Source organism: Myotis nattereri, assembly GCF_964212035.1.
Source record: "Myotis nattereri genome assembly, chromosome: 5".
NCBI classification, from domain to species: Eukaryota; Metazoa; Chordata; class Mammalia; order Chiroptera; family Vespertilionidae; genus Myotis; species Myotis nattereri.
Window position 1 is genome coordinate 15,196,028 of NC_138080.1, and position 17,663 is coordinate 15,213,690.

General features: G+C 49.6%; 1 protein-coding gene across 2 annotated transcripts in view; it reads left to right on the forward strand.

The window, feature by feature from the left end:
- PEBP4 (phosphatidylethanolamine binding protein 4) overlaps positions 1-17,663 on the forward strand; it is a 246,566-nt gene that overhangs the window by 151,162 nt on the left and 77,741 nt on the right. For both annotated transcript variants that reach the window (XM_081091130.1, XM_081091129.1), the window contains exon 4: positions 2,053-2,151. In XM_081091130.1, coding sequence (XP_080947256.1) covers positions 2,053-2,151 — 99 coding nt within the window. The remainder of the gene's footprint in view (positions 1-2,052; positions 2,152-17,663) is intronic.

Sequence of the window (17,663 nt, forward strand, 5' to 3'; positions counted from 1 at the left end):
CTCTTAAAATACAAGAATAAAGATAAAACAGGTCTTTTGACTCTTTCTCCCTACTAATAAGAACCACTCTATGTTTCAGCTGTCCTTCACACCAAAACTTTTCAAAAATCATCTTGAATAACTATCTCCAATTCCTCATCTCCCACCTCATCTCTAATCAAACCTCCATCCCTTCTACTCCACTGAAACTGGTCTTGCCAAGATAACAGCGGTCTTCTAGTTATCAAATCACATTGTCACAACTGTGTCCTCAGCTTGCTCTACCTTTCAGCTGCATTTGGCACAGTTGACCACTTCCTCCTTCTTAAAACACTTCCTGTTGCAGATTTCATGATACCTACTATTACCTATACCTCCCTGGCCTCCTTTGTTTAATTTTCCTTCTCTTCTCTTCTCTTCTCTTCTCTTCTCTTCTCTTCTCTGTTAGAGTTCAGTCATAAGACCTCTTTTCTTCTCCATGTCTGATCTTTGCATGAATAATTTCATTGGATTCTATGGATTTAGGCCCATCTATGTGTTAATGACTCCCAAATTTATATATCCGGTCCAGAACTCTCCCCCAAACTCCAGGCTGTGACTTATATACTTGCCCTCTAAGAAGCATTTCTAACTTAACAATCAGTTAAGTTTCTGCACAATTAAGTTAAATTGTAGCCCCAATTTGTAGTGTTTGCTGATTTCTATAGTGCAAATACTCCCACCATCGCCAATTTCAAGCTACTCCAATTTCAAGCTGCAGAAACAAATGGCAGAAATAACATGTCTAAAACAGAACTCTTGATGTTCCCTTCCAAACATTCTTCTCTCCAAGTCTTCTCTATTCATTAAATAGTACCATTCTCCCAGTTGCTCAAGCCAAAACCTCAGGTATCATCCTTGATTTCTCTTCCCCCACCCCTTCCTCACTGCTCTACTATCTAGTTCATCAGCAAATCCCTTGGATTCTACCTGAAAATACTTCCCTAATCCATCTACCTGCTTCCATTGCTGCCATCCTAGTCCAACATGCCATCATCCCACACCACACTACTGCAGTAGCCCCCAAACTGGCCTCCTGGCTTCCCCTCTTGCTTCCTGCCGACCATTCATTCTCCACACAGCCACCAAAACAATCCTTTAAAAATGGAAGTCAGAGCACATCATTCTCCTGCTTTCGTCTCCTGACTAAAACCTCCCAATGATTCTGCCTTGCACTTAACCCCCGTCCTCATCCAGGCCCACGAAGCCCTCTGTTGTTTTGCTCCATCCACCTCGCCAGCCCTGCCATGTCCGCACACATACACACCCTCGCTTGCCACTAGCCACATGGCATTCTTTCTGTTCCTCCAACCTTAACTTTTTTCTGCCTGAAGGCCTAGGTAGCAGCTATTTCCTCTTCTTGGAATGCTTACTCCTTCTCACTCTACCCTATTTTATTAATCATAGTACTAATCAAACTGAACATTTCCTCGGGTTTTGTTTGTTTGTTTGGGTGTGTATTTTTAAAATATGTATATCTTACCTAGAATAAAAGCTTCCTGAAAGTATGGACCCTACTGTCTTGTTATTTGTTGGAATCCTAGTACCTAGAACAGTTGCAGGCACATAGTGGGTGTTCAGTGAATGCTTGTTGAAGGGATGAGTCCAAGTATTCCTTGCAATACAGTTCCTGACCCAGAGTAAGATCTCCTATATTTGCTGAATTAATAGATAAGTCTGTGAGCTTCTTGAGAGCAAGCCCTGTTTTAGGTTCCTTTGTTTCCTCCGCAGCACCTAGCATGACGCTAGGGGTTTCCAGGTGCTTAGCAAACATGCGTGTTTGATTTATTCCTTTTCATACCGGGAAATCCAACTTATTAAGCTGTCTTCTTAGTGAACTTCTTTCCTCTGAGCACAAGCATGAGGCACAAGAGGAAAGTCATGAGAACCAAGATGACCTAGGTAGGAAGTTATAGGGGTGGGTCAGCCATTATAGGTGAGAATAGAGACAAAAGATGGTCTGCACCTGGTAGGTTTCCCATTGCTATTCTATATGCCATAACGATGCATTTCTTTTTGGTGAATGTGTTACAGAGTGCAACCTACATGCTGATAATGGTGGATCCCGATGCCCCTAGCAGATCTTCGCCCCAAGCTCGGTTCTGGAGACATTGGCTGGTGACAGATATCAAAGTAAGCCAGCCGAGAGGCGCTTTCTGATTCACTGGGGATTATGGCTGGAAGATTGTTATCATTCTCTGCGGTTCTCAGCTCTCATTTCACAAGGGTTGAGGACTCTGATGTGCAAGGACTTCTGCGTCAGGTCACCCCCCAGCTCCTAGCTGTCAAGTTTTCTAACAATTTCAAAAATGTCCCAGGGTCAGTGGTGCACAGGCAAATGGGCTGTCAGAATAACAGGGGGAGGGGCCCCTATTTGTAGCATTTGCTGAATTCTGTAGTGCAAATACTCCCACCATAGCCAATTTCAAGCTACTGATGAATTAAGGACTGACTCACACAATTTCTGAAAATTTATCAATTGGCTCTGGCACCCCACTGCCAGGGCCTGGGTTCGGGGGCATGGGGTGATTCTGTGCAGTCCAGGTGACAGAATTGGTGGGGAGCATCCGACAGGACCTCCTCCTGATAGGCAGACATTTCCTTTCTTTGTGCAGAAACAAATGGCCTCCCCTCATCTTCGTCCCTTTGCCCTCACATTTGTGAAGGAGCCTGGCTCACGTTCTGGTGTAGGTCTGAGGAGCTCAAATCTGGTAGATTGTCAATGGGCATTCTGTGGGGATGGGAGGAGGGAAGGTTCTAATGACAAACAAGCTCACTGAGGGGCTTCTTAGAGCTTTCGGTATCCTAACATGCACTATATAATATGCATTTATTTTCCAACCTCATTTGGCCACTGAACCTTCTATGCATGAGCACCTGGCAGTGCGCTGTGGGCAAATCCACATTAGCTTCGAGCGTTCACGCAGCTCTGCCTAGAAAGCCCACCAAAGACCTTTGCATAGAGTGTACAGAGGCATTAACCCCGAAAGATGGTGGGAAAGACAAAGTTTGGATTCAGGCTTGGCTGGCTCCCAACTCAATGACCACCGTCAAGTCACTCGGAAGCCCTCTGGGCGTTCCATCTCCATCAAACGAGGAGGTTGTCGTGATGACCCAGTGAGACATACTGTGAGCATTCGGAGAACATAAAGGACACCATAAGGAGCTTGTGTTCTTCCTTCTAGAGCTATGGGGCAGAGGAAGGGGCATCCGTCTGAACTAGCTATTGGCATGCCTGAGCACGGCAAGAGCTCTCACTGCCACTGGAGTAGGGGGCTGGGGGGAGTTACCCTGGCAACCAGCCCTGCTCAGTGACCACAGGCCCGTCACAGGATGCTCGGGTGCTCCACAGCCGAGCACCCTTCGGCCTGCTGAGGAGCCCTGAAACACCATAAGCATTTGAAGGGGCAGAGCTCGGGGAGATCTGTGCCGTCAGGGGAGGGAGGAGAGCTGAGGCACAAAAGGAAAAGACTGGATCTTGCCCCAATCTAGAGCATTGCCATCCTCTGAGGTTGGTGGTCACAAGGGGCTGACCACCACACACGGCTGTCTCTAAGATGGTTCACGGGGCGATTCTGAGGCCAGAAATCAGAAGCTGTTGTGGATGAAATAATTTCAGCATTGAGGCTGCCTCTCTCCTAAGCCTGAAGTCCCCCTGCCCATTCCCCTCTCCACAATACGCACTCAAGACAGTTCTCTCACACAGCCTGGTGGTGGACACATAGGTTCTGCCTCAGCAGCCCAGCTCAGAAGCAGAGCAGGTGGTCGCTGGCAGGCGGCAGCTGTCGGCAAGGCTGCTAAGCCGCAGAGCTTACCAAGGGCACCTGCCCGGCACAGCCCTCTGTCTCCCCGCTCAGGCTGGAGAAGGCTTGGGTTTCGGCTGCATTTTCACCCACTTTCCCCGATCCGAGGGGCCAGCAGGAAGGAGCAGCTCTCAGCTATATCCAGTTAGCCTGCCCACCAGCCCACAATTTCCGCCAGCCACAAAGCCCACGGACACCAGGCCCTTTTGGGTCTCAGGCTGTGGGCCTTGGCCAAAGGAGGACAAGCTCTTCCTATCACACTCAGAGGCGCTTCCTTTGTGTTGGTGTTAGCTGCTGCTGGGTGATCTCCAACAGTTAGAGCACCTTGGGGTCAGCTTATCAAACACAGATTCCCGGGCACCGCTGCAGGCAGGCAGAGAGGGCCCGGCAGCCGAGGTTAACAAGCACCCAGGCGGAGTTTAGCAGCCTGAAGGAAGACGGAAGAGTTCCATGTCAGAATGCCTGGGTCATCGTTAATATCAGCCGTTTGTGGAGCAATTTTCAAAGCAAAGGCACTTTGAAACGTCCTTTTGATCCTCATAATGATTTTGTGAACTGGGCATTATCCCCAGTTTAGAGATGGGTTGTGGAGGTGGGTCTTCAATCCAGGACCCCAACTCCAAGCGTCCGCCCTTCCTGCCATGCCTTGTGGTTTGGGTTCACAGCACACCTCCTCTATCAGCTCCACTGTGGCAGGGGCGTGCCCCCGTGCCCCCTGCAAAATGGGAAACTGGTCTCTTTACTCGCACCCCTCTCCCCATCCCAGGGCCCTATTTCTGGTTATTTTTATGGGGAGATGCATCCAGGCATCCTCCCCAGAAAACGCTATCTTGGTAAATGAAGCAACCTGACCAGCTTCATGGGGTGAGCCCCATAGAGGTAACCCTACATGTTGTCATTCCCCTCAGCAGTAAGTGGCCCAGCGATAAGGCAGCCATAAAGCACTGCACACGTGGAGCAACAGTGCTCTGCGGTCCATAGTGGCCACAGAGGCAGACTGGGTGGAGCCTTGGTGGGCCTGGACGTTAGGGTCCTGGCCTAGTTGGGTGATGGACTGGGCCATGCCGGGGGCAGTCCCTCAGTAGGATCTGTCTTTTCAGGTTGAAACAAGACAGCAACCAGTTCAATACAGGGAGCATCCACACCCGTCCCGTCCCCCCCCCCCCCACACACACACACACACACACACACAGAGGCTGGCAGGGTCTATGACAGAGTAGTCCATGAGTAAAACTAAAAATTTGAGTGAAGTCCATCAGTAGGAACTATGCATCTGAGGTACACATTGCTCCTTTCACTCCGCAAAAATGGATTGACCATTACTTGCTGTGGCATCGTGTGTAAGAGCAAGGAGCCAGACTGCTGTCGTTTCAACCTGAATTCACCAGTATCAACCATATGACTGCGGGCGGCAAGTTGCTCAACCTGTGTCTGTCTGCTGGCTCGTCGAGTGGGGATACCAGTAGTCCCTGCCTCACACTGTTGTTTGGAAGCTTAAACGAGTTATTTTAAATCAAGTGCTTAGAACAGTATTCAGAACGCACAGTAAGCTTGACATACCTGTTTGTTGTGACCTTATCATTGTGGCTGGAAGTCAGGGCTGTGCTAGTACTGGGCTTACAGAGGCAATCAAAGGAGGGGATGTCTCTGTCCTCCGAGGGCTTCTGTTCAGGTGAGGCAGGGGCAGGAGGCGGCAGCACGGGGTGGGGCTGTGAGGGCACCCGGCTCACTCCGGGCAAACTTCCTCCACCTGCAGGCGCCCATTGGCTCGGGGGCAGGACTAGACTTCCATCCCCCTCTTTGAAAATCTCTCCTTGAGCAAAAGAGACTTTCAGAGAGCACTGGCACACATAATATCTTTCTCTCCCCTGGGCCACGTCCTCAGCTTTTCCTTTAAGATGTTTTTCAGTTCTGATTCAATCTAATAATCTTCATGCTAAAGCCTAATTAAGATATCAATTAATTTGCATCATTCCTTTCAGAAGAGACAGGGTTCATCTTCTATTTGTCTCTGAATATCGTGCTCAGACATTTTCATTAGACTTTTTATTGTTAACGGGAATATTGAACACAGGAAGACGGTATATTAATACTTTCCACAAAGAGTATCATGATTGGTAGCAAAAAACACTAAGAACAATTAAAAAGACAAAAGTACCTTTTTCTTTCCAAAAAAGAAAATCTTCCTAAAAATCGTCAATGATTTGAAAATGTGTCCTGAATATATTTTTGGTTTAAAAGAGAAAAGGAAACTGCAAGTTCGCGGTTCCCTTTCATTCAGTGTCCTCGGCCTGTGGCAGCTCTAAGGGCAACCGATTCTGGGTTGAATTAAAGGGACCTCTAAGGTTTTACTATTCCGTCTACAATGTTCTATAGGGTTGGGCTTTTCCACAATAAGAGGGTTTTTTTTTAAGGTCCTCTAAGTGTAAGTAAGATCAATGGGAAAGCCAATAAACAGGGCCAGGGTCATAGCCCCTTGCTGTCCAGGGATGTGGGCAGGGCCCTTCTGTTTGAATTACCGCTCCCACTCCTGAGAGATCTCAGGCAAGTTACTTGACCTCTCTGAGACGGCTGCTTGTCTGCAAAACTGACACCATTCCCTGCTCTCCAGGGCTGAGACAGGAAAGAAGGAAATTACACATGCAAAGAGGAGAAGCCTCCCCTGAGACAGGCGCTGCAGAAAGCAGCAAATGTATCCTTGTTTCTAATCAATCAAGCAGTAGATCCTGTAGAAATCTGAATATATATATTTACATAATCTGAATTTCTATATGCTCATAAGTAAGCTAATGCTAATAAACAGAAGAATAAACAAACTTTATCAGGACCACAGGTTCAGACAAAGAGGTCAGGCCAAGGAAATAGAATTAATTCTTTAATTTCTGTATTTTGACCTGGATTATTCGTTTCACTGCTGGTATTTGTGCACTTGACTCTGCAGGCTTGGCCCTCTACTGTGAAGGTCCACCTGCAAGGCATGGCTTATGCTCCCTCAGAGCATGTGGGTTTAGCTCTATGGGCCTCACAAGCCTTTGGTGATGGGGACAATGCAAAGGGGCATTGGTTATAAACCAGACTTGTGCATGCCACTCAAGGGAGGGCGAAGAGCCCGGACGAACCAGGGGAGGTTCCAGACTCTGCCATTCTCGGCTGGTAATCTCTGAGCCTCAGTTTCTTCACCATTGAAATGGGCATGATCACATCTATTTCCCAGGGTTCATTGAGATCAAAGCTCCTGAACCAGAACGGAATAGGAGCAGGACCTCAATAAATGTGATTCTCTCTCCCCAACTGTGAAATCTGACCCCAGCAGCCACTTAGGACTTAGCAACTTCCCTTAGGCTATTGGACACCTCTTTTTCCAAGTAAGAATGCTAGACAATGCCCCAACTCACAAACCAAGGGGGGGGGGGGAGACACCCATTCTTTTGCCTTTTGATTCTAGATGGATTCAGCCCAGCCTGGAGGACCTGACCCGACCCAGACTTATTTGGGGACAGTCATAGTTGGGAGAGAGGCGGTCTATCCCACAACTCAGCCTCTGGGAATTGCCCCGTGACCTCTGGACCAGGTCAGGGCCCCCTGGAGGCATTCCAGACCACAGCCAGGGCAAGAGGCTAAGCTACAAGTGGCAGGCCTGCTGTGTGCCTCCCACACCCACGGCTGCACGCCACCCCCAACACCTGCAGCTTTTATTTCTTACACGACCCAGCCTAGCCCTCGCCATCTCCTTATCACTCACAGTCCCCACCTTGCTGTCACTGTCCCACCCCGGAGATGCCTTTGGTCCCATTCAAAATAATTTAAACAAAATGTTGCTACAAAGTGGAATATTATCTTTTGATGAATGTTTTTAAAGCCCTTTAGGTTTTCATGGTAATTTGCAGTGTAAAATTATTTGGAGATAAGAGCCAAATTAGCTCTCGTACGCTGAGGTCGCCGTGTCCTGTTATCCATGTGAACGGTGTTTAAATATAATCAGCCCTTAGACTAATGCAGCATAATTGTTCATTTGAAATAGCTTTTTTTACTCCATTCAATGAGTCATTAAAATATTCAAGGGATAATGCAGTGAATTGGAAATGAATTCCTCATATTATCCCATGCATACTGTAGTGCTTCAGGTAACTAAGGAGAAAGGGGGAGAGGGAGAAGAGGAATATAATGTCTACAGGCAGGGAGGGGCCCGAACATACAGGACTATGGTAAACAAAGCTTTTTAGTTGGTTTATGGAAAGTATATAGAGAAAGGCTGACCATGAGGGGTGAAAAAAAGAAAAGAAAAATGCTGTTCTTTGAAGAACCCAATTGCTCGATCTCTCTCTCTCTCTCTCTCTCTCTCTCTCTCTCTCCACTCTGAGATTCTGTGCTCTCCGCTGTTAACTTATTTTTATCAAATATGTTTATATCAGAAAGTCGTTATGGAAACCAATTCTGCCATCCAGGAGAATTCCTGGAGCAGGCAAAAGATTCTCTCTCTCTCTCTCTCTCTCTCTCTCTCTCTCTCTCTCTCTCTCTCCCTCCTCTCTCTCTCTCTCTCTCTCTCTCTCTCTCTCTCTCTCCCCCCCCCTCCCCTCTCCCTCTCTCTCCACTCTGAGATTCTGTGCTCTCTGCTATTAACTTATTTTTATCAAATATGTTTATATCAGAAAGTCGTTATGGAAACCAATTCTGCCATCCTGGAGAATTCCTAGAGCAGGCAGAAAACTCCCTCTCTCCCTCTCTCCCTCTCTCCCTCTCAGCCTCTCTGACACACACACACACACACACACACACACACACACACACACACCCCGAAAGGCACAGCATAATCTTGCTCACCCAATTCAAACTCATCTCCGACGGGGACAGAGCGTGGCGCCCTGGCTTCCCTCAGTGGGCAAAGCTGTAAAATGGACAAGGCTGAGACAACAGTCCAAACCCACCCGCCCTCACATGAGGAACCTGGGCTGGTCGCTGTCCACGGGCCTCAGCCTCCACCCTGAGCACATTCGCTTAGGAAGGGACAAAGGGGAGTGGGGGCAGCGCGTTCGAAACAGTGACCTTTCCTCAGTCCCAGGACAGTTCCCTTAGCGCTCACTGCCTGTGCCACCTGAAACATTGCCTTCCGTCCCGGCCACGCTATTGTAAGAAAGCTCGGGCGCGACATGAGAAAAGCAGCCAGAACCGTGGGGCTCTGCGAAATCACACCAGCTGAGCAGGAGAGGAAAGAGGTGGGGAGGACACGAGAGCTGCCCTTGAAGATGATTTAAAGATTTCCGGAAAAATCTGAAGAAATCAAATCGGAAAACAGGCGATCCTGCTGTGCTCCGCTGGACAGATGAGATCGAATGGGTCGCATTTACATGGAAGGCAGTTTTGGCTGCATGTAAGAACAAACTTTCTAAGAATTTGAACTGCCTAAGAGCGGAGCATACACTCTGCAGGGAAGCTTTTATCACTGAAAGGACTTATTCCTGGATCACCCAGGAACCTTCCCCTGCATAGAAGGCTGGATGTGCCCCTGGGCACCTGCAAACAGTGTCTCCACTCACCGTATTTCTTCTCCTGGCTAGAGATGCTCTTCTTACAGCTTATATCTATATCACATATTAACAACAAGAATTAAAGAATGAAAAATAAAAAGGGAAGGGAAGGAAAGAGGAAGAAAGAAAAGAAACATCGTTCGTACACTTAGCATGTGGTTCTGGGCACTGTGCTTCCATGAATATCTCCTTTAATCTTCACAAAAGCCCAAAGAGGAAGGTAATATAAACAAGAAAATTAAGGCCTAGAGGGGCTAAGCAACCACTGCTGGTGAGTGGCTGGTTGGGATTTGAACCCAGAGCCTCACGTATAATCGTGACTCCAGATCACCTCTCCAGAGAGTTCAGGCAGATTTCACCCCCACTCCCCAGGCCCAGCGCACGTGACAACTTATGTCAGGGCCAGGAATGGCTCCTGGAGGCAGTGGTACTGATGTGAGTGGTGGGCAGCGTGAGGTTCCTGGCCCTTGACCCTTAGCCTCCATTCTTGGCCACACCCTCTGCAGCCACAGTGCAACTCTGAACCTGGACCCAGGGAGGGAGACTCTCTCACTTGCTGAGAGCAAATGATATACCTCCCTGAGTCTGTTCCCTCGTCTGTAAAAGACACTAGCTTCAACCTCACAGGAATGTTGTGAGGACTCAATGAGATTAATATGTAAAGCACTCAGCACCCAGCACCCAGCACATAGTCGGTGCTGTGGTGGCCCTAAATCCCACCCCCACCCCCCACCCCACCTCCCTGAAGCTTAGAAAATAAAGCCTTTATGGTAAGGAGCATATGTGGCCCCCTAGAGGCAGGACAGGGCCTGTCCAGGAGAGTGAACTGCTCACGTGGCCACCACCTAAAAAACTTTGAGGGGAAAAGACATTTGGGAATAGGACTTAATAGGGAGGTGTTGGGACCAACTATTTTTTTAATATATTTTATTGATTTTTTACAGAGAGAAAGGGAGAGGGATAGAGCGAGAGAAACATCGATGAGAGAGAAACATCAATCAGCTGCCTCCTGCACACTTCCTACTGGGGATGTGCCCGCAACCAAGGTACATGCCCTTGACCAGAATTGAACCTGGGACCTTTCAGCCCACAAGCCGATGCTCTATCCACTGAGCCAAACCCGTTAGGGCAAGGAACCAACTATTTTACTTCCATTGTGCTCAGCACTGTGGCTATTAAAAAGTAATGATAGTCCAGCTGGTGTGCGTCAACCTATGAACCAGAAGATTATGGTTCAATTCCCAGGTCAGGACACATGCCCAGGTTGCCGGCTCGATCCCCAGTGTAGGAGGCAGCTGATCAATGATTCTCGCTCATTATTGATGTTTGCATTTCTCTCTTTCTCTCTCCCTTTCTCTCTGAAATCAATAAAAATATTTTTAAAAGGTAATGATAGATAAATAGATAAAAGATAATTCAACAAATAAAATATTAAATGAATTTAAAATGTGTTGTCTCTGATCCCCAGTTGGAAAGACAAAGTCAACAAGTAGGAAATAAAGAGAGGAACCCATGGGGTATAGTGGCAACTCCAGCTGGCCTCTTCAGACTCAAATAGCTGTGAGAGTTCAGAGCACTCTCCCCTCTGTGGCGATGCAATCCTTCCTTCAGGGCTCAGTTCAAATGTCACCTCCACTGAAAGGCTCACCCTGATGCCCCCAAACTGAGTTAACCAGTCCCGTCTGTGCTCCTACCACAGTCAGTCAAACCTTTAGTAGCACCGTCATCACATGGGTCTGTTACTAGTTATGTCTCTTTTCCATCATTAGAACGTGAGTTTCTGGAAAGCAGAGCTGCATCTTATTCTTATTCTATCCCCAGCACTTAGCACAGTGCCCAGGACATAGAAAGCCCTCAGTAAATGTTGAGTCAATGAATGAAGGCTTAAAAGAATGAATGCATAAAAAATAAAGGAAGGAATAGATAGATGGGTGGATGGATAGTGGTTGGGTAGGTGACTGGATGGACAGAGGGGTGAGATCTGTGATGATTTCCCAGTGGAGATAGGAGTTGAGTTAAATTATGAGAAGCCCTGGCAAAGTCAAAGGATCCAAGAGACTGCATTTCAGGAAGGAAACAGAATAACTAAAAACTCAGACGTTTGGGGTAGAAAAAGAAGCATAAACATAGAATGAAAAGCTAGCATGGCTGAGGTATTTAAGGCCCTTTCACCTCTCTCTAGATGTGACTGCCAAAAGCTACTGACTGTTCCCCTCCTGTAAGCTCACCTCCTACAAAAGCACCTCTTTCCTTCAAGGGGTGATTCTTCTAAAACCAAAATATGATCATGTTACTTCCCTAGTCGAAACCTTCAGCAATTCCTCAGTGTCTCAGGACAGGGTTCTATCTGGTCAGCGTTTTATTCAAGGCCTTTGAAGCTCTTACCCTTGCCTGCCCCCCCCCCCGCCCCCCAGCCCAGCCCATGGGCTCTCCTGCTGCACTGCTCCTGGCATCACAAACTTCCGACTGTCTCTGGCTTCTGTGGGCCATTGTTTGCTCTGTTCCTCTCCCTGGGAAGCCCCTCTGTGATCTGCAAACACTTAGTTGCTTTACATGAGTTAAGGTTTCTAGATGAATTATATCTTCAAAGTCCGGCAAGAACTTAGGTTGACAATCACAAAGTCATTTACAGAAATAGAAGAGGAAAATGTGGATTCCTGAATTTAGGTTGGTGAGTGTAGTATCAATCCACATCAAGATTCACTTAAATTTAATAAGCAGGTGGTCTGAGACTACATAGAAAACAGTGAACATTGGGAGTTAGCATAGGTTCACTGAAAACAAGTCACACCTGACCACTCAGATTTCTTTGGTGATAAATGCACTGGTCCAGTGGACCAGGAAGAAGCTATAAGGATGCACAGCACATCTTGACTGACCGAGGCATTAGACCAAGTCAATCATGGTAACCTGGTGGGCAAGGGGGAGAAATATGGCTTCAATTACTATTGTGTTAGGTGAGTTTGTGGCTTGTGAACAAACCATTCCTGAGGAATGCTGACTAATGAGTTAGTGTCAACCTTAAGGGCAATCCCTGGCAACATGCCACAGAATCCTGCCATAGGGCCCACCTTGTTCAGTCTTTTAAAGATAGCATGTTCAACAAATTTGCTGGACATACAAGTTTCAAGGAACCACTAAGGTGATACGTGGCACAAAATAGTTACTTTTAGCAAATTGAAAGGATATGCCTGTACTGGAAAAAATAAGTTTAATGGGGATTATTCTAAAGTTCTATATTTAGGTTCCAAATCAATTGCATAAGGACAGAATGAGAAAGATCTGGCATAGCAGGAGTTCATGAAACATCACAGGGGAACATATCACAGGAGTTCTAGTTAATTTTTAAGCTAATTTTAAGCTAATAATAGAATGTCAAACCATAATGCAGGAGTTAAGAAAGTTAATATAATCTTAGATCAGATCAATAGAAGTGGAAGCTTTTAGATCATTGAAAACTATAGTTCCCTTTTTTCTGCATTGGTCAGATACCTCTGCTCCTTCATTCATTCAGTCATTCAGCATGTGTTCAGCACATCCTTGGCAATAGTTTTATTCAAGCACTGTGGATTGAAAGTTTTTAATCCATTCCAGTGTGTAGCAAGGGAGCAGAGAAGTAAATCAATGACTACAGTACAGAGTAGGGAGTGTTAGGAGTAGGGAGAGTAAAGAACCATGGGAGAAGAGAAGGTGGGCAAGGAAGGTCACCACAGAGGGTGACCTTGAGCAGGTAGGAATTCACCAGGTGAACAAGTGAGGAAAGGACATCTAGGAGAGGAACCAGCAGGAGCAAAGGTCCTGTGGTAGGAACAGGTTGAGTATTTTCCAGGAACAGAAAGACAGCCAGTGCAGTTGGAACAGAGTGATCTAGGGGAAGTGCACAGGTGATGTGCTCAGTGAGGGCAGCAGGGGAAGCTGACAGCATACTCTATAGATCAGCGGTTGCCAACCTTTCGGACCTCTCAGACCACTGGTTGGCAACCGCTGCTGTGGACCACCTGGGAGACCATACGCAGACCAACTCAATCAGAATCTCTGGGAGTAGAGCACAGACATGGTTATTTTTGAGACTCCTCAGGGGATACAAATGTGCATCTGGGTGAGGGGAGGGGAAATGGGAGATGCTATTCAATGTGTAAAGTTTTAGTAACACAACATGATTAAGTTCTAAAGATTTACTGTACAACATCAATACTGTATTGTAAACTTAGAAATGTGTTAAGAGGGTTAAGTCTCATGTTAAGTATTCTTAACACAATCCTATATAATAAAAGGCTAATATGCAAATTGTCCCCATGGGCGGGAGTTCCACCGAATGGGAGTTAGATGTGCGCTGATCACCAGGGGATGGCGCAGAACATGGCAGGTGTCGGCAACACAGCGCTGGCAGCGGTGGCAGTGGAGGCGCTGCCAGCCCCAATGGGCCCTGAGGAGAGCGGGATGCAGCAGGATGGTGGAGCAAGTGAGCGGGCAGCACCAGGCCAAAGTGGGTGCAAGTAAGGACCCCGATTGCCCCACCAGTCACCCCACAGATCAGCCCTGATCACCAGCCCGGCCTAGGGACCCTACCTGTGCACCGATTTTGTGCACTGGGCCTTTAGTAAGTAAATAAAAAAAAAGAAGTAAAACAATGTGCAACTGGGATTGAGAACCGCTGTTGTAGGGCCTTGTCTCCAGGCCTGGGCAAGGAGTTTGGCACATGGGCTGTTAGAGGGCACTGAACAGGAGAGTGAAAACTGCCTTGTGTTTTTAAAAGATCACTCTGACTGCTGCTAAGGCGGCCACAAGGGTTGGCCCCCAAACACGTAGAACAACCCCCTGTTCCGGGCAGGTCCCGCACACTTGCTCTCCAGCCGGCAGAGCATTTCCGAGCACCAGAGAGTGATACTATTAGAGGGAGAGTGTGGAAGCTGCTCCGGTTTATCTGAAAAGGTGAATCCCTAGCTCAGTGGCTCTCAACCTTGGCTGCACATTAGAATCACCTGGGAATCTTTTTAAAATCCTGATTTCTGGGCCTCATCCCCCGGAAATTCTGTTTCTTTGTTATGGGGTGGGGCCACAACATTAGTAACAAAGAAACAGAATTTCCGGAGGATGAGGCCCAGAAATCAGGATTTTAAAAAAGATTCCCAGGTGATTCTAATGTGCAGCCAAGGTTGAGAACCACTGCCTTAGCTGGAGCTTCTTTATTAGCAACACCTGCCTGGAAACCGACCGCCCCAGTAATCTGTGAGCCCCAGGTGGGTGTTGCAAACCTCAGCTGCAGGCCTGAGCGGACTAGACTGGCCCAGTGAGCAGAGCAGGGCCCAACGGCTCGGCTCTGGTCTAGGAGAGAGTCGGCCAGCACCAAATGGAGGACACGCCCAGGACAAGAGGCGCGTTGGGGATGCTGGGTCCCTGCGGCCAGGCCAGGGTGGCAGCAAGCCTGGAGTGGGGATGGGGTGCAGGATGGACGGAGGTCAGGGTGCTTCCTGGCACTCTCCGCCAGCCCCAGCCCAGAAATGCAGGTGGAGTCAGTGTGGAGATTCAGAGGCCACCGAGGGCAGAGAAAGCTGTCCCCCTCCCCACCCCCACCCCACCCCCATCAGAGCAGTGGGCTCTGCTGCTTCCCAGGGATGAAGAGGCGGAAGCTGGTCCTGGGTTGGGGAGAATCTGGGGCTCTGAGTGGGTGTGGCGAGGGGCCGCAGGCAGGGACTCCAGTGGGTGGCAGGACAGCCACTCAGAGCTCCTTGGGCTGCCGGCCTGTAGAGCCCTCGGCTAAGAATTAGGTTTTTCCTTTCAAAGAGGGTGGAAGTCACTGTTTTCTTGTCTCCGTTGATGAACAGATTCTGGGTGGCAAGAGTCACCATAGAAACAGGTGCTATCTTAAGCAAATGAGCCTTATTAACCTTAAGAGTGGTGGAGTTTTCACAAGATTGCACATGTAGGGTAGGAGGGAGAGCGGGCTCTGGTGGGGGGCGCTCAGTGGCTGGGAGCGATGTCGCGTGGCTCTGGGTGTAGATGTGTGTGTGTGGTGTGCATATGTGTGTGGATGGGATGGGTGTCTGCGTGTGCTTTAGTAAAAGCATTTCCCAGAGAGTAAACTCATATTCTGCCTTTTCCCTAAGAAATTCACACATTATCTCCTACCCTCCCCCCCCCCCACCCCAGAAAAACCCTCCGTTTCCTTGGGAGCTGGCCCCCAGGTGGCAGAGGCCAAGAGCCCTGCCTCCCCCTAACGCTCCCCCACTGCTGCGTCCAGCCACCGCCTGGCAGGACCAGGTGCTCCTGAGGCCCAGCTCCAGGAGGCAGGGCCCTCTGCCCCGGGAGGCAGTGCAGTGAGGGGCGGACACAGGACACTGACATCAGCAGGACCGTGTCCATATGGCTGCTCTGTGATCCTCAGCCGGTGGCCTGCCTCTGTGAACCCCAACCCATAAAAGGCAAACACAGCAATCGCCTCCCAGGACTGGCGCGATGACAGATGAGTGTATGTTGATGGTGACAAGCCCCCCTTCTGGGCGGGGAAGGGGCCTGTCCTCTCAGGCAGAGCTGTGACCTCACAGACTTTCCAGGCCAAGGCTGACCATTCCCAGCAGCATCTGTCCACGCAGGTTCCCACTCATACCTGCTGTGCAAGGTTTGGGTGGGGCGGGGAGGTCCGAGTGAGGTTAGGACACACAGCCTACCCTCAGGGAGGTTACCATCATTGGAGGGGGGGAGGGGAGAAGACTTTAAAACCCAGGAACACCACCCGGAGATACTGAGCTGGATAGAGAAGAGCTATAGCAGCTCCCGGGGGGTGGGGGGGGTGGGGGGGCAGGCAGGAAGTGGGCAGGCAGGGGGTGGGGATGCAGGCAGGGGGTGGGCAGCAGAGAGTGGGCAGGAGGAAGTGGAAGGGGCAGGGTGTAGGCAGGGAGGGAGTGGGCAGGGAGGAAGTGGAAGGGGCAGGGGTGGGCGGGGCTTTGACGGCAGGTAGGATTGGGGTGGGCAGGAAGGAGATGTCCAAGAAAAGGGGCGCATCTTCAGGCACAGTTCCCCGAATTCTGGACTGTCCCTGTGTGTGAAAAGTGACTAGGAAACGCGCTCTCCTGCAGGATCCAGGAGTCCTGCATGCCGGCTTCAAGAAGCAGGTCTGCTGCCCTCTGCAGCCCCGCCTTGGGCAGGACAGCAACCAGCCCCGGTCCAGCTCCAATTCCAGGAAATAAAACGGAGCTGCCTTCCAGGGGCTCTGAGGAATAGTCCCGCGCTCCCCGCCATCTGGATGGCGCAGCCTGAGGTACCCTTTGCCCCAGAGAGGCAAGGTGGGGGCCGCCTGCCCGGGACTGTGCCCTGGGAGGGCACCGCAGGGGGACCTTCATGTCCCTTTGCCATGTGCAGAAGGGTCCCCACACCTGAGCTGGGCCAGGGCTGGCGGCGTGGCTGAGGGACTGCTCCTGCCTCAGGTTCCTAGATCTCCAGAGCTGGAAGGGCCCAGATTTGTGTGGTCCTGCTCCTCCTCTCCACAGACAAGGAAGCTGAGGCCCAAATCCTCTAAGCCGATCGGTGAGAGTGTGGGCCAGAACTGAGGTGTCCCTACGCTTAGTCCTACTGGTCTTTCCTTTCACTGCCCCAAGCTGCCTCGGTGAGAGAAGCCACCACCTGGCACAGGCCCCTCCGGCCTGGGGCAGTCACTGGGGCAGTGATTAACCAAGTCCCCGGGGAAGGGGAAGGGACTGTGCACCCTGGGCTGCCCAGCTCCCACCTCCTCTCCCTCTCAAACCGACATCTGGCATTGTGTGAGTTTCACCTGGCCCAGCCAAGAACGGCAGTTTAGCGACTCTCAGAAAGTTCTCCCAACCCACCATCCCTGCCTCCCCAGTTCTCATCCACTGGCTTTAGAGGTGCCCAAAATCCCTTCACAGCAGGGAAGGCATCACACCCTGATTGCAGGTGAGGCTGAAAGGACTGCTTTGGGGGGGAGGTCATGGACTGACTTGAAGGAGCAGTAAGCAATACGGGAACTTGGGCTGGAAAACAGCAGGAAGCCAGTGGGCAGGGAAGGAAAGTCAGATATGGGGGAGACAGAGCAAGAGGGGAGTCAGAGGAGGGGAGGGGCTCTGAACCTCGCTGTGTCTCCTCCCACAGTGCATGCCCTTTCCTCCACACCAAAATACAATGGCTGTTCCCTTCCTAGTGTTTTGGTTGTGCCCAGAATTTAATTTATAGACGTGACTGAGTGATGACGCAGAGATCAATGCCATTCATTACTCACAGCTCCCAAGAGAAGGAAGGGGCATGCCACGCCCTGCCATGCCACACCAGGCAGGGCCACCTGGGGAAGCACCAGGGTGTTGGT